This window comes from Dipteris shenzhenensis, chromosome 21 (genome assembly GCF_047967505.1).
Source record: "Dipteris shenzhenensis isolate YYH24624 ecotype China chromosome 21, Dip_SZ_1.0, whole genome shotgun sequence".
NCBI lineage: Eukaryota > Viridiplantae > Streptophyta > Polypodiopsida > Gleicheniales > Dipteridaceae > Dipteris > Dipteris shenzhenensis.
The window spans coordinates 22908956-22934693 of record NC_141616.1 but is presented as its reverse complement, the minus strand read 5'-3'; the positions used below and the strand labels follow the sequence as shown (position 1 = coordinate 22934693).

The following is a 25738-nucleotide window of genomic DNA, read 5'->3' as shown; positions in this document are numbered from 1 at the left end:
TATATTAAAAATGTTTGTTTTGAAAATCAACAAAAGTTTTGCAATTAAACAATTTATCCAAAAAAGAATACCCACGTGGTGTGTACCTGTGGGGGGAGAACCCCCACATGCAACATGCACCACATGTGGGGAGAGGGAGGGAGTGAGGGGGGAGTGGGAGAGCGAAAGAGGGAGTAGGCACTTCCCATGTGGTGTGGGTGTGGGGGAGAGGGAGGGAGTAAGGGGAGAGGGAGTAAAGGGAGTAAGGGGAGAGGGAGGGACTGTGGTGGAGTACGGAGAGGGAGAGTGGGGGAGGAGTGGGGAGAGTGAAGGTGAGGAAGAATGGGGAGCAAACAAGAGGGGAGAGAGAGAGAGAGAGAGAGATAGAGAGAGAGAGAGAGAGAGAGAGAGAGAGAGAGAAGCCCCCCCCCAAACGTGTGGTATGAGCCACATGTGCCCCCCCCCAACATATGGCATGAGCCACATGTGCCCCTCCCCCCCAACAAGTGGCATGAGACACATGTGCCCCTACCCCAGGCCCCCCAAAAGAAACGTGGTGTGATAATATAGATTTCAAAAAAAACATTCAAAAGAATTCCCACCATTCCTCACTTCCCTAATTTGAAATTTGATATAATTTCCTATTTTGAACTCTCTGGCAGGACAAAGGAGAGAGAGGAGGGGAGTGAAGGATAAACTAAAAAAAAAATCCCACCATCCCTCTCCTTAACTCCCCTCCCCTCTCTCTTCTGTCCTCTGTTCCCTCCTCTCTCTCAACACCCATCACTCTCGTCTATCTCATGTCACCCTTTCCCTCTCCTCTTCCCTCCTCTCCTCCCTTCTGCCCCCTCCTGTCTCTCATGTCTCCCCTCCCCTCTCCCCTTCCCTGCTCTCCTCCCTTCTGCTCTCTCATGTGGCTCACCTCTCCTCTCTCGCCTCACCTTTCCTCTCTCTCTCTCTCTCTCTCTCTCTCTCTCTCTCTCTCTCTCTCTCTTCAAACCCGGTCCGCAAATAGGACAAGCATGGTACCCACTTGTAACAAGTCCTGCACGCATGCATGAATGTGTTAGTATAAGACATGCATGCAAAAGAGAGTCACTGGGGGGGGGTCACTATGTATAAACCCTCTATACCACGTGCGTTCAAGGCATATTTCTAAAATCCTTTATCTGTGTAAAATTTTCATTAATAAAATGTACCCCTTTTCTATACAAATCTGTAAATTTTTTCCAAAACTATTTTAAATAGTCCCTTATGTATATTTATTTCTGTAAATTTTAGAAATAAAAAATATCCTTTTGTTGAACTCACGTGATAGGGTTACATACGATGAGTGACCCCCCCGAGGAGAGTCATAAAAGCATAATTCTATATTATACATGTAAAGACACAACCACGTACCTTTGCACTCTCCATATCCTGGGTAGTCATGCATGGTCCACATCAAGATTCCCCTGACCAAAAGGTTATTGGTATGCCTAGGAGCTCTGGAAATATCAAAGACCCGCACTCCTCTCCATAAGATCTGTAACTCCTCTATCAAAGGTGCCATGTACAAGGAGTGTACAAGTCCATATTTTTGGCCTTGTACTTCCCTGGCACAAGTAGTGCAAGCATGAGGTGTCCCTTCTTTATTGTTAGCCATGGTGGGATATTGTAATTCACCAAGGCTATGGGCCATGTCGACTAAGATATCGAGCGTAAACCGAAAGAGTTCACGCCATCCATGGTGAGCCAAAGATGTAAGTTGTGTGGCTCCCTCGCAAAGTCCGACCACTAATTGTCTATGTGCTTCCAAGCTGCACAATCTATGGGAATCCTCAATGTGTCATGAATGGACCGATGAGATGCATGCCAAGTCATCAATTCTGCTATGGATTTGCATCGGAACATGTGTTGTATTCTTGCAATGATGGGAAAGTGTCTCAAGACCTTTATCAGTATCTGCTCACCCTGTAAATCATCTCTATATCATTGTTCCCCACACTCCGGACAACTAGCCAAATCTACATGCTCACGGCCAAAGAGAATACAATCATTATGGCAAGCATGGATGGTATCATAATCATTATGGCAAGCATGGATGGTATCATAATCCATACCCACCGTTGTTAGCATCTTCTTCGCTTCATCTCTTAACGCGGGCATGGTATTTGGTGTAGGAAACATCTTCTGGAGCAACCTATCGCAATTCAAACATACATAGCATTCGAATAATGATGATTCTCAAACATACATGATGATTCTCAAAACAAACAATCTCCAAATAATGAGTGAAATTAATGTGGGAGCTAACCTCATTAAGGCCGAGACACTTGTATCTGACCACCCATACTTTGCTTGCAGATTCAAGATTGAGAGACAAGCCCATAGTTTAGACATCCTAGCACCCTTGTACAAATGTGTTGATTGAAACTCTCGCATATTGACCTCTAACTCAGACATCACGTGTACATGTGATGTAGTGCCCCTAAAAATAGAATCCATCATGTCCACCATACCATCTGGCACATCCGAGAGACTATAGTCTTGCTCAAAGTGTGAAGGTATATGTGCACCCTTGCCACCCTCCTCATCCTATCTCAAGATTGTGTTTTTTTATTTTTTGTCTTCGTGTTTGTATCTACATTTGTCCAATCCACCCAAATTAGACATGGGATCACGTCGCACATCTGACGAGTACGAAAGTTGTTGTAGAAGGAGACATCATGATCTCTACTCTCCAAATGACTTTGATTCCACTCAGGTGACACCTCAGGGGCCTAGCCTACCTCGGACCTAGCACTGCGACTACCCCTCAGGAAACTCCTTTGCTAGCAGCCCATGGCTTTGTTGGGAGTCCCGATGAGTTTGTCACATAGATGACCGATGTAGAGGTAGCAAGATTCTTCTCTCTGCTATCCCAAAGGACCTCAGCAAATCCCTCTCCTATACTAACGGTTGGACCTACTATCCAGCCGTCCCCCCTAGCCCCTTCGACTAAGGGGTCATCATCTGGGCGTACCCATCATAATGGAAGGAAATGTAGGAAGGGTCGCTTATGTTGTGCTGACTCGGGAGATGTAGATGAGTCAGCACACTCACATCCCTACACGTCTCCACTTGGTCATGAGACCCAATACCAATCAGGTCCCTTGCCCTCTCCTACTCCCACTACTACTCCTTGCTCCATAAGCACTCATAGTAACACCACTCACTCTAGCTCTAGCTCTGCCACTACCATGAGTCCTCCTTACCTGATCGAGGACCTATCCTATGAAATCACGGTTGCTGGAGAGATAATAGAAAATAAAAAGGGCTTAGGAGTGATGGCTACCATGAGGCGATTAATGAGCCACCACTTCAAGAGTGGCATAGCTACTGACTGGCAGTACCAGTATGACCAAAAGAAGCAAGCAGTCATCGATGAATTGAAAAGACAATATCCTAACCTCAGAAATTGGAAGTTCAATGAGGATTACATGCGAGAGTGCATGTGTTTAGTCTTGAAGCATCCTAGGTCAACCTTGCATACTTCCATTACAAAGGGGAAGGCTAAACCCAGTTGGGTAGACAAAGCTGATTGGAAGTTTTTCAAGAAGCAGTACAGGGACCATCCTGAAATGTTCGAGGGTCAGAGGAGGGCTGCAAGGAGACAGCTAGACTCCATAGGTACTTCACACTTTGGTGCAGGTGGACGGTTGGCATTCGAGGAAATCATGGTAAGTCTACTTCTTCTCATTTAATATGATTGTTCTATTTGTTTTATTACATATTGCATGCACTTTATCTAACTCTCGTAAATTGGGCCCATAGCAAGCTGCAATGGGTCACCTTCCCACGGACACAGAGATAAGATGCACGTTCCACGTAGGAACAAAGCCGTGGTTCATTGAGATGGAGGCCATGGGAGCGACGATCAATTGGGCTGAGGTGGCTGCTCGCATGGTATAAGTCTACTCCTACTTGTAATCTCATTTTTTAAATTGTTTTATTCTTTAAGTTCCAATCTAATTTCCAATTAATATGGTTTCACTCTTAGAGTGCAAGCTCGAATGTCCCATCAACGAAGGTGAGCAGTGATGATGAGGGATTAGGCTTACATGGCTTTGACGAGGGCCAAGGACGTAGCTCACGAGAGCTAAGGATCAGATGTAGCTCACAATAGCCAAGGATCAGGCTAGTGCGACCATGATGAGGACGAGGACGAGGATGATGATTTGGATGAGTAGTAGTAGTAGTAGTTTGTATATACTTCGGCATGTATATGCTTCTGTATGTCGGCTCATTTGAGCAATTTTGTATCACCCTTTTCGAAAGGGTAATTTTGTAACAAATAATGTTGTATATCTTCGGCATGTATATGCTTCTGTCGCTCGGCTCGTTTGAGTGATTTGTATCACCCCTTTCACAAGGGAAATTTTGTAACAAACAACATTCTTTTGTAATTACTTTAAAGAAAACATTAGTGGGGCAAAATAGGGCTTGCTATGGCCCTCTTTAGCCCCATTAATGTTTTTTTGCTTCTATTAATTGTCGCTATATAGCGACATTTACCAGTGTCGCTATATAGTGACCATTCTTTTTCGATGCTAATAGCGACGTAAATACCGACCTTTGCCCCCGTCAAAAAAAACTTTTTAGTGTAAAAAAAATCGGTATTTCCGTCGAAAAATGGCTTGTGCCTTGTAGTCAGTCTCTCTCTCTCTCTCTCTCTCTCTCTCATGTCTCCTCTCCCTTCCCCTCCTCTTTCTCATGTCACTCACCTCTCTCCTTCCATCCTCTCCCTTTCCCTCCTCCTCCTTGCACCACGTGGTGTGGGTGAGTGTGAGAGGGAGGGAGTGTGGGAGGAGTAGGGAGAGGGTGAAGGGGGAGGGAGAGGGAGAGGGGCGGACGGGGGCAGCAGGGCAGGGCGATGAGTGGGGTCAATGGGTGGGTGGGGGGGGGTAAGAAATAAGGGGGAGAGGAAGGGAGTGAGGGGGAAGTAGGGAGAGGGAGAGGGAAGGTGAGGGAGTGGGGAGTTTGGAGAGCGGGAAGGTGAGGGAATGGGGAGTTGGGAGAGGGGGAAGTGTGTGTGTGTTGGAGAGGGGGGGGGGTATTGAATTGGATGGAGAGAGAGAGAGAGAGAGAGAGAGAGAGAATCCCCCCCTCCCAAACACATGTGTTGCACGCCACATGTTGCCAACATGTGGCGCATGCCATATGTTGGCCAAAATGATATAATAATATGAATAAATAAAATTTGTGTGCCCAACATATGTCATCTACCACATGTTGGTGGGAAGGGGGGGGTTACATGTTGCCAACTTGTGGTACATGCCATATGTTGCCCCCTGCCGGGCGGGGGGCAACATATGGCGTGTGCCACATATTGAGTGGGAAGAGAGGGGAGGACGGGCCTTGGAATAGGGAGGGAGAGAAGGGAGGGGCTTGAAGAGAGAGAGAGAGAGAGCGAGAGAGAGAGAGAGAGAGAGAGAGAGAGAGAGAGAGAGAGAGAGAGAGAGAGAGAGAAGGGGGTAGGGGGGGAGAGAGAGAGAGAGAGAGAGAGAGAGAGAGAGAGAGAGAGAGAGAAGGGGGTAGGGGGAGAGAGAGAGAGAGAGAGAGAGAGAGAGAGAGAGAGGGGGGGAGGGGGCTTTTACTAGGGAGAGAGAGAGGGGGGAGGGGGGGCTTGAAGAGAGAGAGAGAGAGAGAGAGAGAGAGAGAGAGAGAGAGAGAGAAGGGGGTAGGGAGAGAGAGAGAGAGAGAGAGAGAGAGAGAGAGGGGGGGGGCGGGGCTTTTAGTGGGGAGAGAGAGAGGGGGAGGAGGGGGGGCTTGAAGAGAGAGAGAGAGAGAGAGAGAGAGAGACCCCTTTACTTTCCCCTTCCTCATCCTCTCCATCTTCCATCCCCCTACTTCCCCCTCTCCCTCTCCATACTTTCCCCTCACTCCCTCCCTCTCCCTACTTCCTCCTCCCTCTTTGCTTCCCCCTCTCCCTCTCTCTACTCCCCCCTCACTCCCTCCCTCTTTCCCTTATTATACACACATGTGTTGTCTGCCCTCCCCTCCTCTCTAAATTTTAAATTTTTTTTCATATTTCCAATTTTTAATCAAATCTATACCCAAAAATGAGAGTTTTCAAATCATGTCCCATTTTGAATTTTTTCCCAAATTAATAGAATAAAATTAGGGTTTCTTAAAAAAGTTTCTAGAGTTTGGAAAAAAATTAGTTTTTTTCCCAAGAAAACATATTTTCACATTTGATTTTTTTTCATTTTGTACCTCAAAATGGGAGTGTTTTAGAACAATTGTTCACATTTTGATTTTTTGTACAAATTAACAACAAAAAGTGGGGTTTCTCAAAAAATGCTTGTAGAATTGAAATTTTTCCTAATTTTATGCCATTAAATTGGGGTTTAGGGTTTAAATCTTAAACAAAGTAACTTATTTTATAGTTTAGGGTTTAGGGTTTAGCTTTGCAGATTTAGGGTTTAGCATTTAGGATTTAGGGTTTAGGGTTTAGCATTAGGGTTTAGGGTTTAAGGTTTAGGATTTAGGGTTTAGGGCTTAGGGTTTAGGGTTTAGATAAGAAAACAAGAAAATATGCATGTCCAATCATGAAAATGATATCCAAAGGACATGATGCTTTGTAAAGGCCTTAACCTTACTGATATTAAGGCTTGTGTAAAGAATTATGACCACCAAAGATGGGTCCATAGGCTAGAAGTACACTTGTGCATATTTTTCAACACTCATGGATGATTCATGGAAAGAAACCAGGATATATGCATGTGCAAATATGCAAAAAATATATGATACTTTGTAGAGCCCTAAATCTCACTTACATTAATACTTGTGCAAAGTATCAAGCCCACTAGAGACACACACATAGACTAGACACATAGTCATGCATATTTTGTTTTGTTTCCTATTTTGAGGGACGTTTGCTTGTCAAGTAAATTATTTTAGAAGCAATTAAATTCTACTTTCCATTTCCATCGCTAGCCTTTATTTCTTTGAATATAGGATTTCACTCTTCATAAGGAATAATGTGTGCATCAATGGCCTATTAAGTTTCCAATTGTGCAACAATGGACTGCAACAACAAAGTCTACTAACCCTAGAAGAGATTTAGAGACATAAGAGAAGATATCTTAGGCATCATTTTCAAAAAATGGTGTGTATCTGTACACCACCTCTATGTTGATAGCAACAACTCTTGGATTATCATATACTTGTAAGTTATCTAATTTATTTACTATTCAATTAATAAATAATAAGAAATTAACTAGTACATGATAAAGAAATTATTTAATAAATAATTAAGGAGGTATTTAGCAATTAAAATTATATAACAACTAGTTTGATGACTAATTAACAATTCATATATTTTTCAAAGCAATTAATTAGTAAATATTGTTAATTGTAAAATTAATGAATAATTAATTACAAAATTAATGAGAAGATAAAATTGATTGGAAATTATGCTTATTTCTTTGAGCTTATGTACTTTGTGATTTTTGGTTATACGTTAGTAACAAACCCCAATTTTTTAAGTTCCCCTATTTCCATCATAAGTTTGAATAGAAATGTGAGAATGTAGTCATGTTTGTTGTCAAAATGATTGGAAAAGGGACAATGAGTTCATTTATGACGTCAAATATGCAAAATAATATATTAAAAATAAATTTTCCTTCCCCTCACATTCTCTTCCCTACCCACTATACCTCTACTCTTGTTTTTTAGGCCATAGTTGTGTGCAAGTGAATATCTGTAGTGCTCTAAAAATACCCATTTTTTAGTGTTCTATGTGAACATGATGTGGAGGTGATGGTTTGGAAAAAAAGTCCAAAATTTTGAATATAGTGTTTAGTGTAAAACGTGTCCATACTACCACACTATCATACAATGATACCAGTTTTCTAGTAATCCCACTGTGGCATTGGTAAGTAACTATTTTCTTTGTAATGAACAACTGAAAGAAATGCGATAATATCAATATCAAAATGATATACAGTTGTGGTATAGCAACAGCCCAAAGAATGAAAGAATCATGACCATTTTGAGCACCTGAGGCTGGTCAAGGAGGTACATAGGGTGCATTATCTAAGGTTTTCTTTTGAGTTTCTTTCAACTATCATACATTTTATTGGGTGAGACACGGGTATATATGAGCAAACCAAAAGGAGAAAATCACCTCCTTAACCTCATCAATAATTGACCTAACTAGACAAGGTTGTTGTTCACATGTTGAAAATGAAAATACACCATATTCTACCTTCTCCAAATAAGATTTATCTGCATAAAAATTTCTCATGTGTATTTTTAACATTCTCGACATGGTAAAATTGTTTGTTTGAGACGTTTCTATTGTTGATATCATTCATTAGCATCATAATACTTGCTCTTTTGAAAAACAACCCTTGAGAGCTTCTAGGCACTTTCACTGTAGCAAGTGTATTGCATATGTTTGCTACTAAAGCTCCATGAGCATCCTCAGATCTTTGTTGCAATCTAGTAAGGAATCCCCTCATCAAAGGATGTTGGACAATCCGCTGAAATATACAAGCCCGTGTATCCATGTCTAGGCCTAACGTACTTTGATTAAAAAGATAACAACCTCATTGCATATTCTTCATCGCTTCTCTTTATTGGCTTCTTCACGTGAATTCTTGTCCCATGATTTTATCACCTTGAGACTAGCTTTATAACGTTACTTTTGCTTTCTCTCTACATGATAATACTTTATTACATTACTTCTAATCTTTGTAGAGACCTCAGATTCATGTGGGTAGCCAAGCATAGAACATGTATAGATATCGTCATGCTCTTCTATTGCAACTATACACTATCCTTGGTTTCTTCCTTCTGAAGGCACTGAAAGCTGCATGCCCTACAATAAAAACCACAGAGAGAAGTAGAGGGATAAATGCTAAAGTTGGAGTGGATAGAACACAAAGAAAACACAAGCAAGTAGAGTGAGAGAGACTGACTTACTGACCAATGGTATTTACTTGCATAAAATCACTGAGAAAAATTGAACAAGAGAGAAAGAGAGAGAGCACAAGAGCGTGGGAGTGAGCGAGAGTCTGCTGAGTGTGTCTATGCGTGTGCCTGCGTACATGCATGCGTGTGTGCATGTGTGTGTGTGTGTGTGTTAGAGAGAGAGAGAGGCTCTTGTGCAACCATTTCTTGCCCACGTTTTACATTGAGTGCCAGTCAATGGCACATTACTACGTGATATTTCAATTCAAAATGTTTCTTTATTTGCCACCCAAACCGCTTACTCTACCATTTCTTGGGACATGTTTTTTGTCCACCTTACAATACATGTACCCACCTAAGGTTTTTTTGAATTCTATTAAAATGTCATACATCATGAAGATTGTGAGCATCAACTTGACCTAAGGTTTATTTCAATGAATGTTTCAAAATACTTGTGAGCATAAAAGAAACCTAAGGTTGATTTCAATGCTTTGAAGCTTCCCATATGCCAGGAAGATTTTGAGCATCAACTCAACCTAAAGTCGATAATAATTCTTTCAGAATGCAGACCTAAAGTCAATATTAACTGTTTCAAAATGCCGATACACCACAAAGATTGTGAACATTGTGGGGATTAAAGGCCATTGTGGGGACGGATGTAAGCGACAACAATAGCTGATTTGTTTGGAAAGATTGCAGGGGCAAGGGGCAAGGGCGGATTCTTTTATAACCTATCATAGAGATATCGCATAGTACCTCAACCAACCGAGTGATATCTGAACGGGCATGATTGGAAACCCAAGAAAATTAAATGGTCCTTGATGCAACGTGTGGTGTCCTAAAAAACACCACATGGTACGGTACCGCATCGTGCCTAGTTGTGGTAGTCAGTTACTAACCTAAATTGATCAAGACAATTGTAGGCATTCTTCAATTTAGATTCTATTATATACGCTTACTTCAAAATTAGTGTGCAACATTTTTCCTTGATTAATCTCCTAGTTTTAAGAACTTCATCCACAAGTAAAAGCTTTAATGAATATTTTAGAAGTTCATGTTCCTAAAATAACACCTTTAGGTTGACACATTGCTAGTGAAACCTCTATTGCCCAAGGAGCTAACTGTTACGCAGTGAGACTGTTTCGCCACCGTCTTTATTTAATGGCATGGTGTTTGTATTATCATTCTGAGAAGTCCTTCTTACATTTGTTCCATACAAAAGGATAAGTTTTAGTGTTTCAAACATCCCTCTCACATCCACATCATCGTTTTTGCAGCTTCTATAGTATATTAAATGGCCCGGGAATTGCTTCATTGTCATTAGTAATGACCTTGTTGGGGGGCTAGAGGCAGGAATTGTTGATTTCACGATGAAAGGTCCGGCTAGTAGTTTAAAGTGTCTAGTGCACGGCTCGGCTTCGAATCAAGCACTCTGGCATGCCGAAAGATATCCTCTGAAAAGCGCACCCGAGCACTGTTGCACTTGTTCGGGCAACAAGCTTGTGGAAACGATGGGTGGGGCGCTTCCCGATGTGTAAGGAGGAGTAGCATCTGTCGTTGCGACTAAGAACTGGTGGAACGTCGTCCCATTCAGTAATAGATCGTTCCTGGATTCGATCCTCGCCGACATGTCGAAAGTCTCTGGCTTCCCCGGGAACCATGGTGTCACTTCGCTTGCCCTGCTTGCGATAAAGACATTGCTCTCTGATTTTATTCGTGCATTTGCCCGGGCTCCTATTGCGTAGTAGCCCCAGTTTGTGTACAAATTGTTCACGACATGGCAGATACCCCACCTGTTATGAGAGAACAAAACCACCAAAAATATGTTACGACCCTCGCTCTTGTGCTCGAAGACGAAAGCCCACTAGTAAGTTGTGCAGAGTGCTTCCTGTTGCATCTCCAAGAGCATTGAAGAGAAAATATATGATAATCCATTTTGTGGGTCACGCTTACCCATAAACAAATAAGGTACTGTCAATCCCTCTATCAAGCATTCCTATCTGATAAACGACAACCTTTGAATGGCCAATTCCTTACCTGCAATGGGGCATGCGCTGCATTGAATCACGGAACCAATTCCGGTAAACCGTGACTCGCAAGATCTTGTCTTCAACATCCGCATCGGATGCACCCAACAGCATATTAAAGTTATAGTTTTGGAGTTTACAATTGGAGATAGTCACGTCTGTTGATCCTTGCAGGACAGAGGCTAGCCCGAGCTCTCCAGCAAAGGAACTTACATGATCCACCCACACTTTACTGGAGCCTGAAAAGATGTGTATTGTATCTGAACCTCGGATGTTGTTAATTTGGATGTTGTGGATTATAACGTCCTTAACGCCACCCAGCACAAGATTCCGACCGTTGATTGTAACATTCACCCCTCGACCATCGATAGTAGTATGGCTTTGAACCCACAGCATGTCTTTCAGAACAATAGTCATGTCCCTGGCGAAGTTTATCCAAACCCCAGCGGTTCCTCGTGCAAGGTTCGAGCCATAACGCAAAGTTCCAGGTTCAGGGTTTGTGGGAGAGTCTTGTTCACTGGTAACCGTGTAAACTTGGCCATTCAGGCCTCCCACTACCCCTTTCGCAAAGCCAACTGAGCATGATACAAGACCCAAACCTTTCCCGCAAGCAGAAAATTGGCACTTCGTTCCGTCTACTGCTGACGGTGGGCAGCCTTGTTTGTTTCCATCACCAACTGCAGCTCAGAAACGAGGACGACGGCTTAAGCTGACACTAGTTATTTCGAAACAAAACACATTTCTAGAAAATAGAATAGAAAAGGTGCTATAGTGAAATGTATCCAGACCGCCAAATGTTGATGATACCCGATCTCCTCCCGAAGATCCTGGATAGAAATTCGTCCCGACATCTCCGCTAGATGCTACCGGCGTGGTTCCATCCTGAAGCTCATTCTGAACAGCCTCAAGGTGTTTATCCACCTGAGTAAGTAAGTACGAAAGGGCTCTGGCCAAAGGACTCTGCGTCAACGATCATTGTCCCATGATTAAACACAAATGCCTTAGCAAGTCAAGGTACCAATTTGCTACGTAACACCTCAGAGCGTATTAAAAAGACAACAACGCTGAACTTAACGTTAGCATCCTGAAAGGCCGCATCGAAACTGACATTATCTGGCTTCAGAAGGTTCAAACAGTCGGTATTGGCGCCGATAGCTGCAGAGACTCTACTCTTCCCGGCCTGCCAGTCCTGGGACGAGATCCCCAGCTCGGCATCCTTGATACTGTTCAAGGCATTAGTCAAGTCGCTCTCGCACTGAGCGTCATGCTCAGGGAGGCCTTGGGCACGAAGGGAATAGGATTTGGCCTGTTCGAGCTCGCGCATAGCACTCTTAGGGTCAACGAGGGGGGAAGGTTGAGCGATGGGAGGCAGGATGGATAATGAGAGGAGGAAAGCGAGGGCGGAAGGGGCAAGGAGGAGGGGGAATGCATAGGGGAAAGCCATAGTTGATGGCAGTAATGGAAGTTCAGGCGATGTATAACTAGTGCTACGAAGGAGGAGAGGTTTCAGCCGGCGACGCTTGGCCTCCCATGCAAGCATCGCGACCGTTGCATGGCAATCTACTAATCCACGGTTCACATCCTCTTTCATCTCACTCCATCTTAGCCCTTGTATTCATCCCACTATAGTTAGGAATAGCCTTGGTGTCCTCGCTTGGTGGTCAACCTGCCTAATGTGCGTGAGCTTGACACTCTACCTTGGCCTACTCCGCTCTTCGAGGGCAATGTGGCCCTGAATAGGACCATGAAAGGGTTGGTGAGTGAGAGCATGGTGAGTAGAGTGGGGGTGGTTGGAAAAAACAAAGGTGTAGGGAATCAGCACGTCTAAGAGCTAGTTTCATTGGTTTCCGACCCTTTATCGACGATCGTCGCTACGATTTTTACCATCAACGGATAGGCGAGCAAGAGGTGCCAAATACATTTTCGAAAGCTTCTTTCGTTTATGCATGAGAAAGAAGAGGATAAGCATGAAAAGTGATAGGAGCTTGACATGTTTGTAACTCTTTCCCCATCTTCTTCTTTCATTCTTACATGAGAAGAGAACAAACTTGTCTCTAGCTCTTTCCCCATCTTATTCTTTCATTCTTATATGAGAAAAGAATAGACTTGTCTCTACCAGCATATGCTATGCAAACCACTAACTCCTTTAATTTTCTCACAATCGTGCTAGCTTCTCCTTTACACTTCATCCACTTTCACTTCATGGAACACTCTGCATACTACACTATTCTTAATTAAGGCTTTGTTAACTGTATATTGAATGCATGCCTGTGGTTGGGGAGGTTGGCTGTAAGCCATGTTACAGTATCATGGGCATCATTGAGCTTTTCTTGAGGGCATGTTAATTGCTTTTTAAATAGAGCTTGTTTAATAACAGCACCACATCCATCATGTTCATCCCCCATTCACCTTTTGCCATGGCTAGACCCAAAGAAATTCCACATCATGTCTAGACCAGTCAGGGTTTTGAAACTTGAGACAAAGTAGAATCCACAAGCTGGTTTAAATTGAGAGTGAGCACCATCTGACCACACCCAATGTTGTTTTACATTTTCTGCATGGGGATTTTTTTTTTTTAGCCATTCCGAGTGTAGTAGAAAAGCATGTTGCACAAATAAGGTGTCATGTTCCCTATCATCTGAGATGTAGAAATGGTATGTAAGTTGCACTGTCCTGGACTCCTATGAGTCAGCAAGTAGATTGGCATCAATCGTAGAAGAATCAAGCAAATGATTATACGTGATATGCACAAGAATTATTATCTTCTTGTTGTACCAGTGAGCACTGTGTATCTCGTATTGTTCTTGAAATGAGTAATTTTCAATGAAATCTATAATGATAGAGACAATAGTGTCATGGGAAAATTGGCAAGGCACATCCTAAACTACTTGTCCTACCAACTAACCATGAAATTGTGAAGCACATATTTTGGGATGGATTGAACCACATGACCTATAAGCTTCCTTGGGTGAGTGCTCTTATACAATAGTAACCATCTCTTTTAATCGGATCCTGCAACATTGATATTTTCAAATCTCCTCCATTTTAGAGCAACATGGTTGTCTTCCCTTATTTCATTTGGATTGACATGAAATGCCTTCTTCTTCAGCTTTATACTGCAATGCTTGCATGTGCCATGAATGCATTCAATGTGATGCCACGCATGGTCTCCCTTTGGACAAACCATTGGCTCCCATAGAGACCTTAGGCTACAAAACTTGGTCTCCCTAGTTGCAACACATGATGAGGATCCAAGTGGTCTACAGACTGTGCATTCATTGGGGATACATGGGCATCGATCCCCATGGAGCAATGCTCCAACATGACATTAGGAAAGCGTCATCCAATAGTGTTCTCAAATAGAACATGAGCATTCCAAAGTCCTTTGGGTATGCCATAGATTTGGAGTAGGTGGATTAGTCTACAGAGTTTCAAGGATAGATTTCAGAATGGTATCTTAATTGTGTTTGCACTATACTTAAATAGGGAGAGAGTTCATCGAGCTCGGCCTTCTCATTCTTCTTTCATATGACTTGACATGTCCACCCCTCATATTTTGACTGAGGTGAATAGTCTTCTTTGTTGGCGTGTTGGGACTCTAGCAAAGATATGCAAAGATAATGTGCGAGCAATGACTTTCATACATGGAAGTTACATAAAGAATCAAAAATACATGGGGTGATGTCACAAGAATCTATGTGAGGACTTGCAATTGCTCACTTGCTAGTTACTGCCACCGGCTTGTGTGAACAGTAGAGTGCAATTAATTACCAATCACCAGGCTTGCATGCTTAGTAAAGTGCAAGTAATTACCATAAGGATAGTGTAGTTAACTACCAGTCACCAGGCTTGCATGCTCAGTAGAGTGTAGATAATTTCCACAATTAATTACCAGTTAATTACCACGACTGCGTCATAAGAATCTATGTGAACTCCTAAATGAATGAATTGTAAACAAATCCTAAATCCTAAATGAATGAACTATATGACATTCATATTGTAATAATAGAAACAAACCACTACGCTGGTGGAAGTTAATATCCTAGTGTGCAACCAACCACTACGCTAGTGACCACTTATCCTATATTAGACGGGTGTTCGGTCCCTAAAAAATACCCGAGTAATATATATCCAAGATTTACTCTTATACATTTTGAATTGGTTTGAGGTTGAAGTCAAAACCAAAAAAATACGGGCGAAAAAAAACAAAAACAAAGTAGCCAAACTCCAAGAGATCAAGTGTGCCATCTCTAAAGAAATTTATATTCATGCAAGGCTTTCAAGACACTGGCATGATATAGAGCACAGTGGAAGCCTTCAGCAATGTTCTTTGCAATCTATGGGTCCTTTTAATATTAAAGGCCTTCCCATAGTTCCTCTCTTCCAACTGACAATCTTGAATACTAATTTCCTCCTTCAATCGATCAATCTCATGTACTGATAGACCCATTGCAAAATGGCTTCATCTTTCACAGGACAATAGGCTAAAGAAATGTCATTGCTACTGGCTTTCCATCTTTGTTCCTTTTTTGTTTCATCACTGGTTTGTATTGGAGAGCATGCAAATTTCAGTAATCTTTCTACAACATCGCTTCGATCACTTTGGAAATATTTAAAATATTGGATCACTTTGATCACTTTGGAGCTTTGTACAACATAGCTTCAATCACTTCTCTACAATATTGCATATATACAAACATATAGATACATGTAGATATTCGGTCTGACACTACGGCCCTTGGCCTATCTTGGCATTATCCAGAGTTGGAGCATTCTCCTACCATACTTGAGATATCTCAACAATGGAAGCGAAACGAAGAGGGAGAGAGAGAGAGAGAGGGAGCCAGAAGAGAGACACACAAGTTTTGGTGGGTGCAAAACACACTAATCTTCTATGTCATCCATATATATGTGTGTGTTTGAGTATTGTACATGACCAGGGTTAAGTATAGTGGCCTTTAACCCCCACAACCTCCCACTTAAAGGCCAATGTTCCTTTAAGAAAGAACAACCAATGGACGTACTATCCAATGCCCATCAATACATGATAGTACTCAAACCACTCACTAGAGGTAGACTCTTTGTCATCTTATCTACATGGTTATCGTATGTATGAACCTTGACAAGCTCTATATGCTTTTCCTCAAGTACCTCCCTAATGAAATGGTACCTGACCTCAATGTGTTTGGTCTATTCATAAAAGATCGAATTCTGTGCTAGCTGAATAGCACTCATGGAATCACTTGTATTTTGATATAGCACCAGTGTAATGAGTCAGTTTGAAATTGTATTTTGAAATACCACTTATGCATAATAGATGTATTTCCTTCAGAATTTGAGGAGTGGGAACGAGTTGAGTGCTTCTTAGGTAAGTTTACTGCCATTCATGAGGATTTAAGAAGGCAAATGCATGCTGGAGAGAAGCCCTCTGCTTTGATATAGAGAAATATCTATTGGTATAATGCCAAGTACATTACTTCAAGGATGGCATCAGGCTATGGCCATCTTCAATGCATTGCAACACCACAACTTGAAGACATGGATTGCAGCATGGTGGACACAAGAATAGTGCAATCATACAAGGAAAAGATTGCAAAGGATGTGGGCATGGCCATGAAGTTTACATTTGGCTCTAAATGGGTAAGGTTGTCTTGATTTATGCCTCTGCAGATTTTTTCTTCTTGTTTTCAGAATATCGAAATGCACAAAACAAAAACCATGTGGTCATGCAAGTGCCTACATGAGAATGCCCTTGAGGAATTGCTTGGGGTGAATTGGGGAAGTAGGTCAGGTGAACAAAAGTGTGATTTGTTTCAATGCCATGTATGTAAGAACAATGGGGTTGTCAAGTACCACATCTCCCGCCAAATGTTATATTTTGCTTTCCAATATAGACGCTAGAAAAAAACAGGTGGCAATTGGCTCCCCCTTGACTCTAACAATGATGATAATATAGGGGTAAGTTTATGTATTGATTCTCATTTAGGACATGTCAAGAATGTGACTGTCACGTCACAGTGGACTCTCAAGGACATGTAGGAATATCTATTGGTCATGGAGGTTGGCATGTCTGAGTCCTTTCACTTTACCTTAAATGTGAAAAAGGTAGGAAAGTGTGTAGAGAAGCACATGCATAGTGCCACTTTTATCCCTCCTACAATATTAAAGATTATAAACAATGTGGGGTGGAACAATTATGGATTTTGACATTTTCCAATTCATAGTGGTGCAATTAATTTTGATGTTTTGAATGGTTTTGTTTCATATCAATGTTAAGTTTTGCTCAAAAAATTTATAATTCTTTTTATTATTTATATTTAGAACATTTGGGTATATATAGGTTATAAAGTTACTTTAGTTTCAAAGTTTCACTATCATAGCCATAGTTCTCCTAGCTACCAAACTACCATGGATTTTGCTAGGTTTGCCTTCCACAATTTCATCCCCCATACTCCATTAGTTTATAGAGAGGAGGGTTATTTCCATTCTTTGATAAGAGCATAGATGTCCTAGGCACCTACTTGGGAGCCCAAGACAATTTTGAAGACCTCATCAAGTACATGCAAGACCACATTGCGAGTTTTGCATATCAGCTTGATGAGTCTACAAAAAGATGGGTCTCAATTGATTATTTGAAGTACTTGTTCAATCAAGAACCTAGGTTTGTGAAGCATTTAGATCACTTTTGAGCCCAGCTCACACCCCTAGGGTTTAGGGAGGTGGACACTGATAACCTCCTAACATGCGGAGTCGTTGAAAACATAGGAAATAGGTTCCTATCCTAGGAAATGAACTTTATTTTCCTTCTCCACTAGAGGGACAAAATGGAAGAGGAGGCCTCGACCTCAAGCCTTGACCCTGCCCCTACCCTTTTTGATCCTCTTATTTTTTTAGATGAGCCCAACATCTACAATGAAGAACCCATAGATAAAGAAGTTGAGGAGTGGGAAACTGCATTAGCCCTAGAAGTGCTCCACAAATTCCATCCACCTCGGGCACCACCTCTATTGACCCCGCAACAATGATATGGTTTCTTGCTCCCCTTCTTGTTAATGGAGAAAAATACCTCTTTCTCCATGACATCGAGGTTATGTTTAGGTCTCCGGGAGGATGAAGATCTTGGTGTCCTATGTGGATATGAGGCGGACACAACTATGCAAGAACCTAGGTTTTTGGGAGCTCCCGATTGAATAGAAGAGGTTCTTGCTTTAACACTGGCCAAAATTAAAGATGCAGAGACATCAATCTACTACAACCTACCTGATGTTCCAGAAGAAGCCTCCACATCTCACTCAGGATAGCAAGAGGCCTCTGGATCCATCCTCATTGACAAAGAGGAAGGGATTGAGCATGACAACTCCATAGTGGTAAGAAACTATGAGCTTTGAATTTCTTCTCTCTTGGTATAATTTTTATTTATTGGCATTCTAATGTAATGTTGGACTATTGCAGGAGGCATTTGAGGTCGAGCTCTTCTCATCTCGACAATGCCTTGTTCATCACAGTAGCTTCGTCCGAGATCACTCACTGGCACATTACCTTGGCCAAGCAAAAGGGCACTTTGTGGTTATCTCTCGGGGGGGTCACTATGTATAAACCCTCTATACCACGTGCGTTCAAGGCATATTTCTAAAATCCCTTATCTGTGTAAATTTTTCATTAATAAAATGTACCCCTTTTCTATACAAATCTGTAAATTTTTTCCAAAACTATTTTAAATATTCCCTTATGTATATTTATTTCTGTAAATTTTAGAAATAAAAAATATCCTTTTGTTGAACTCACGTGATAGGGTTACATATGATGAGTAACCCCCCCGAGGGTTATCTACAAAAAGTTTTTGCCACATGGCACTGCTGACCTCCTAAAGTGCAAGGCCTTGTCACAAGTGATTGGTCATGCTAACATCAATTGCAATGCTGACAAGGCCATTTTGGTGAACTGCATGGCTGCCCTCAATGCTTTTCGAACCAATTTTCAAGGTATGGCATTGACGACAGCAGCCATGTCCTTGGCCAACATTGACACTCTATCGACTAGGTTTAGAGCTAGGAGTGTATTTGGGAATTGAAAGCTCGATGTTCTTAGTGTTTTAGAGAAGAGAGAAAGGCTATGAAGCCTTATTGTATAAAACTTTTATTTTATATGAATATAGATATACTTTTTATACAGTGTCCCATTTTGTGTTCTTTTACAAAATTTATTTTATACTGTCATTGTATTTTGTAACATTAATTGTTGTTGGCATTAATATTTTCATTCACTATTTTGTTCAAAAGCATGCTATCAGATAAATTTTTGCGTTATAATGGTCATTTCTGAGCAATATAGTAAGAATATCACCGTAGCACAAAAGGGAAAAGTGTTTGGCATCGTGCGGGGAGCTCAAAAAGGTCAAAAACCTTTTGGTCAAACATGCTCCATACATGCCATAGAGGATTTTGACCTTTTTGAGCTCCCCACACGATGCCGAACACTTTTCCCTTCTGTGCCACAGCAAAAGAACATCATTTGACCACTCAAATTCACACTAAACTTGCATAAACTGATGGAAAGCATCACAACATGTATTATAACATGGGAACAGTAATAGAACATAAAAAAATATTTTATTCATTGGCCTCAAAGGGTAGAGATTTACAAAATGATTGAGATTACACCAAATGAACCTAAACAACATCTAGGGCCTAAGGAAGGGATCAGAGCAGATGCGCTTGGCAAGTGCAAGGTCCTTGTCTGTCACTATTACTCTTTTGGCATGGATAGCACATAATTTCGCATCTTCAAAAAGACCAACTGTCATCTGCTCCATTGCCTCTTGAATTGCTCCCATAGTGCCTGAAGTGAAATGCACATCATCCTTGTAATGCTATGCTATTTCATGTACAACACGCTGGAAGGGTGCACAAGGAATGAGATTGTCCACAGTGGTTTGAAACTTGTGGATCTCTTGAAGTGCCTTCACGCTTGAATTTTTTGCACCTCTTAATCTTTGGGGGACCTTGCACTGGCCTCTAGACATGGCTCCATGGCCGCTTGTCCACTTTGAACTTCTTTCACCTCTCCTCCCTTACAACCTCCTCTTCAGACTCCTCTTCCTATGTCTGGTGGGTCCTTTGAGGTGGCTTGTCATGCCTAGGGGTCTGCTTTGTCCTTGGTCCCTTATCCTTTTGATGAGGCTGTGAGACAGCAGGCTGAGGTTCTTGCTCAGCTCGTACTAGAGGCTCCTCATATGTGACAATCTCAAGGCACATAAGGTCGATGGTGCTCTTCTGTGCGGTCGGCTTGGTTGGAGGGTTGGGGCCAAGGTTCATTATATTTGCGAGCGCGCCAAATACTTCCTCTTGTTGTGGCCCCTTTAATCTCTCCATCTCCTCGCTTTGCCTTGCTTGCTCCCCTTGTTGGTCTAGATGCTCCATGCCAAGACCCCATGGAGGAGGGAGGGGTAGTTGATCACGATTGATTGGACTATTTGTTCCCTCTTGGGAGACCTCTCTACTTCCATGGTTAGTTGTGTGGAAGGACTGAGAGGACCCCTGATCGTGCTTGGATCCTTTATCATGCTGGGATTCCTCATTGTGCTGAGATCCCTGGGTTCCCCTATGAGAGCTGGATGGTGGTTCATCTTGGTGGCCCTAAGCAAGGTTGATTGAATGGAAAGGGGGCTGCAATTTTGGTAACAATTGGTTCTTGTCTTCATCGTGTGTCTTCGGTGTTGTTGGTGTTGTTATGATACAAAGAGATGATACGCAGCAACATCTATGGTCAAATTGTATGACAAAATCTTGTAAGATTTGTAGGAAAGAGGCTCTATTCGGCTGCACATGTGTTTGATGCATTCACAAGAGAAGTTGTGATTAACATGTGACAAGGCTTGAAAATCTGACAATCAAGAATTCTCATGATAGAGGGCACTAGCAATTGGTTCTGATTTGTGAGTAGGAGTCGTAGCCATCATCAACCTTGCACTTTGATCGGACCAATCCTAATTGTGAGGTTATCAGCAAACAAATGGTAGGACACTAATTACTGGAAGCAAGTTGATGTCTTGAAAGATGATGAGTTTGTTGTTGATCCACATGGTGAACAAATCGTTTCCTTTGTTTTACATTTCCAAGCCAGAGATCTGCTTCGGTTCATTCAGACGAAGCCAAATTTAAATAAGTAGATCAAATCAAGAACATCTGAGTCTGAATGCTAGCAAGCCACCTATCTGTTTGCCGATCAAGCCTGTGTTGTCATCCGACAGGCTACATTTCAATATATATTATCCAATTTTGGAGCCAAACAAATCGGGGCTATTATGTACATCCTCTATCATGATGATTCCTCGAATATGTATATATACATATACAGATTTGACATTGGCGAGCTAATTCTGAAGGTTCAACTCCCAACCACATCAGACTAGAACATCCACTCTGAGAGTTCTAACCTCATTACTTAAGGACTCACAAGGTAAATTCACAATAGCCAAAAGAATCATGTCTACCAGGGCACAAGGGAGCCGGTTGTGAAGAGGAAGGACACAACTTAACAAGAAAAAACCCATTGAATCGTGAATGATAGCAATCATCTTTTGTGGGCACACATGAAGAGTAGACCTATAGATCGACACGGTTTTGGAAATCTAGAAGGCAAAATTGTGGTCGAAGTGCAAACTTGCATGAAGGATAAGTAAAGAAATGAGCAGCATGAAGAAAACCAGGCCACTATGACCTATAAAGGAAGAGCGATCCAAGGAAGTGATTACGAGGATGCGCAACCATTTATAGCAAATTTGGCATACAAGAGATTTGATAGAAATGGTGTCTATGACATGATACACAGCAGATAAGTAATAGCAATTTCACACTATTGTGCTTGAAGTTATTCAATGCTTTACCATATCGGAGGAGTAAATATTGCAAGTAGAATCATGCTCTTTGCATTTAACCTATCGATTCCAGATCTATAATCCAATATGTTGTTTGCTAGCATCACTGCTATGATAATTTATGTGGAGCAAAACTTAGTGATTCATATGGATGATCTCATCAATACACCTATAGCTCAGCCAACATAGAAAACACCAAACACATAGAAGAAAGGAAGTTCTTTAAATGGCTCATCCACATAATGCATGTTACAGTAAACCTACACTCAACCACATTATTTTTTACATTCCTTGATGAAACATTCCTCCTTAAGAAGTGTGTATAGCATGTTCGATTGAAATTTGATTAGCAAGGTAAATATTTTCAAACTGAGTTTGTATGGTTGCAACACCAAGGAGAGCATGAGGGAGCCTCTTTTGATATTTAAAATTTCATGCTTTGGAGGATTGAACTTGGCGGTTGATCGGTTTTTGTTGCCATACCTGTCTTACATAGTCATGAAATTTTTGTTTTGCAAAAGCTAATCCGATTTGCACAACAACTATAACATTATTTCCAAGGGGGGTTTGCTACTATTGATCAAATCTATGATTCAAATTCTCATCATTAGGATAAGGAGTGTCATCAATGGAAGACAAAAGTGATCACAAGGCATGGTACTCAAGTAGGTAGTGCTTAGATAGACGATGAAGTCATCTAAGCACTACCAATGAGAGCCTACGACAAACCTAAAAGAGAGACTTAAACATTGATGTAAGTGTCACACAAGCACAAGAATGGAATGAGTGATAGACTAATGAGTTATGAGAGGTTGGGGTGATGTTGCAAGGAAAAGGATGGGAGGTGATGTGGATAGAAGCAATTAGGGAGGGTGTGAGCCATAAGGAGAGGTGCAAGTACCACAAGAAGTGGCAACAAAATTATGCAATGCAATCTTCCAATGCTTACATACTTTCCTCTCATCATAAGTTGCTACACTAGCACCACACTATTCACTTGTTCATTGGGTGGATTCAGTGCTCTTGACGCCGAACGGGTATGTTTGTAACACGGCTTTGTTGATCGTCCTTGTTTTATTACATGGATTGAGATTTTGTAGAATTGATGAGAAGATTGACTGTAGATTGAGGATTCTTGTAGGTTTTTTGTCTCAATCAGTAAGAAGAGAGGGGCAATAAAGAGGGTTGCAATCATCTGAGAAAGGGAGGCACAAATAGGTGATGGATTGCTAAAGTAATACCAAAGGAGAGAGTGAGAAAACACGATCAACTTCATCCATATATTTCAGGGAGAGAACGAGAGATAAGATAGATAAATAGCTTTCCCACTAAAGGAGCATGGTCTTTTGCCAATTATCCTAGAATGCAAAAATCACTACTTCAATCAAGCATGCGAATCTCTCCTTCTAACATACATGGTACTAAAAGACTAGGACATTGATGAATAGCAATTCTGGGAACTCTTCCAATAATCGATGCATGATATATGGAATACCTTTTGTTTCTTCCAATCAAGGCAAATGCTTGCAATATAGAATACACAAAAAACCGATGGAGTGCCATGTGGAGGAAGTTTATGGCCTCATACAGTACAAGTAGCAAGAAAGCTAAAGGAGAAAAAAGCTAGATGGCAAACTTAGATCAATGATCTAAATAGAAAGGAGTGGGATAAAGCTTGATGCACCCTATTTGCTTCCTCCTCCATCATGTTTCTCTCAAAGTGCAAGCACGTTGTGTTGGAAAACTGAGGGCCCACTTTATGCCAATGTTTGCTTCAAGTGATTCAAGATAACCTTCGATTTAGGTGGCTGAAATTGCTGGTATGAATTGCTCATCAAGCAAGTTGAAAGCTTTAAAGGTAGAACTCTCATGAAAAAATTCATGTTATCATCCTTTAAAGGTAGAGATTTCATGAAGAATTTCCTATTATTTAACCTGCCAATCTATTGCAAAGGGATCACTTTACTTCATGGCTTGGCACTATGGCTTGGGTTTTGTGGCTTGGGCTTTCCACTAGTTACTATTAGTAGTACAGTTATTGGAGGTGACCAGACATGATCATGGTAGGTTATTTTATTCCATAGATCCAACCTATCATGAGTAACTGGAGGCATCTCTTTTGTGTGAGTGTATCTAAGAGTGATTGTTGAAACTTGAGGCATCATGGTGGGTAGGAAGAAGCCGGGCATGACCATGACCCTAATCTTGGGTGTATTAGGTTTCTTTGGAAAGTTAATTTCTTGCTAGGCTACCAAGTAGTTGAAATGTGCAACTATGATCGTGTGTAAAAATAGCTTGGAAAACCTTTTCACTATGCTCTTTTTTTGTACTTGGAAAATCACTAAGCCTTTTTTGGGAATACTTCCTTCAAACTAGGAAATAAATATTTCCAAGTTGGAAAATCACTAAGCGTTTTTTGTGAATACTTCCTTCAAACTAGGAAATAAATATACAACAATAATGCATATGCCTTTTGTTCATTGGTCGTTGTCATTGTTGGTACATTCTAAAGTTTCCTAAAGTACTTCTTAAGTTTGTTCATTTGCAACTCAAGTCTAGTAGGACAATTACTATAGCATCAATAATGATCAGGATTAGAGGCTTCTTTTTCTCTATGCAATGATTTGTTGTTACTATTTCCTACAAAAACAGTTGTGCTACAAGGAATCGTAATAAATATTCTTTTTGGTCTATTTTCTTGCTTAATGTAAAGAAATTTTCTTTCTGGTCAATTTGCTTAATGTAAAGTGAAGGCATGGCTTCTAGTATTTATTATGGTATTCTTTTTTGTTATTGCAATGACACTTTTTCAGACTTCACCTCTCTTCGTGCAACATCACGTAGCCTATGAAATTCAAAATTTGAGTCTCTTCTCTACTAATAGTCTTGCCTTCATAGTAACATAAAGTTTTTTGGGAGCTTGCAAGTGGTCATTGAGTGGATCGTGAAATATATACATATATCATGATTCTCATTTTCTTGATAGAAACCTTTTCTTAGGTTGGGATATTTCTCAAGCCTTTTTGTGGCTTTTGTACTTGTACACGATGCTTGAGACTTGCCACGCTAGATACTGCACATGCTTTTCACAATTCTTCCTATGAGAATCTTATGGTAATCAAGCTCCCTTGTGACAATCTCTATGAAATTCTTATTCTAAGCTTCTATAGTGGTTAAACTTCTTCATGCATTGCTTCTATTGATGCATCTTTCAATGAGATTTCTCATTCCTCATGTGGCTCTAGCATTGTTCCTTAGAGGAACATAATATGAAGACTTCCAATTCACCTTTGGCCAAGATGCATCTACCTTGTGATGATGTTGTCTTTAAAGATGTTGAATCTACTATGAATTGACTTGAATTTCTTCAAGTCATTCCCTTACAACATAGATATATTCTTGGCTCTTGCATCCTTACCCAATCACAAAAGTTCAGTAGATGACTTAAAGTTGATGACCATTTCAAGAATGATTGAATTGGTGAAGCTTAGGGAAGCTGATGGTATGCATCTTTGTGCTACTCCTTCAAAGAGAATGAAGCAATTCCCAAAGAAAGATCCATCAAAGATAGAATTTGGACATTGCTACAAACAAGCTTGATGTCCATAATATTGCTCCATCATGCCTATCCTATTGCCTTGTCACAAATCTAGTGGGTTGGTTTCTCTCAATGCTGGCATACAAAAACCTTCAGCTAATCCACTCTGTAGCTTATACAATAGACATTGGTGTGAGTCATGTTAAAGACAATTGTGGTTCTAGAGGTAGTTGACACTAGGCTCTTTATGTTCCCACATGTAGAGTATGATTAGTCTTCTAAGGGGCTTCCAAAGGAAGCCTTGCATGCATTGCATATTTATTATTGCGACTTCTTCCAAAGATTAGATAGTGCTTTCAAGCATGGTCAACTATCCAT

General features: G+C 41.1%; 2 protein-coding genes across 2 annotated transcripts in view; both read right to left on the bottom strand.

Moving 5' to 3' along the window:
• Positions 1-25738, bottom strand: part of LOC147888645 (uncharacterized) — a 157400-nt gene that overhangs the window by 40506 nt on the left and 91156 nt on the right. The window lies entirely within an intron of this gene.
• On the bottom strand, positions 10343-12486 carry LOC147888646 (uncharacterized). Its single transcript, XM_087392337.1, has 4 exons — positions 11983-12486; positions 11735-11867; positions 10957-11623; positions 10343-10712 (listed from the first exon to the last, which is right to left on the bottom strand). The coding sequence occupies exons 1-4, from the start codon at positions 12484-12486 to the stop codon at positions 10343-10345; spliced, it is 1674 nt and encodes a 557-aa protein (XP_087248463.1).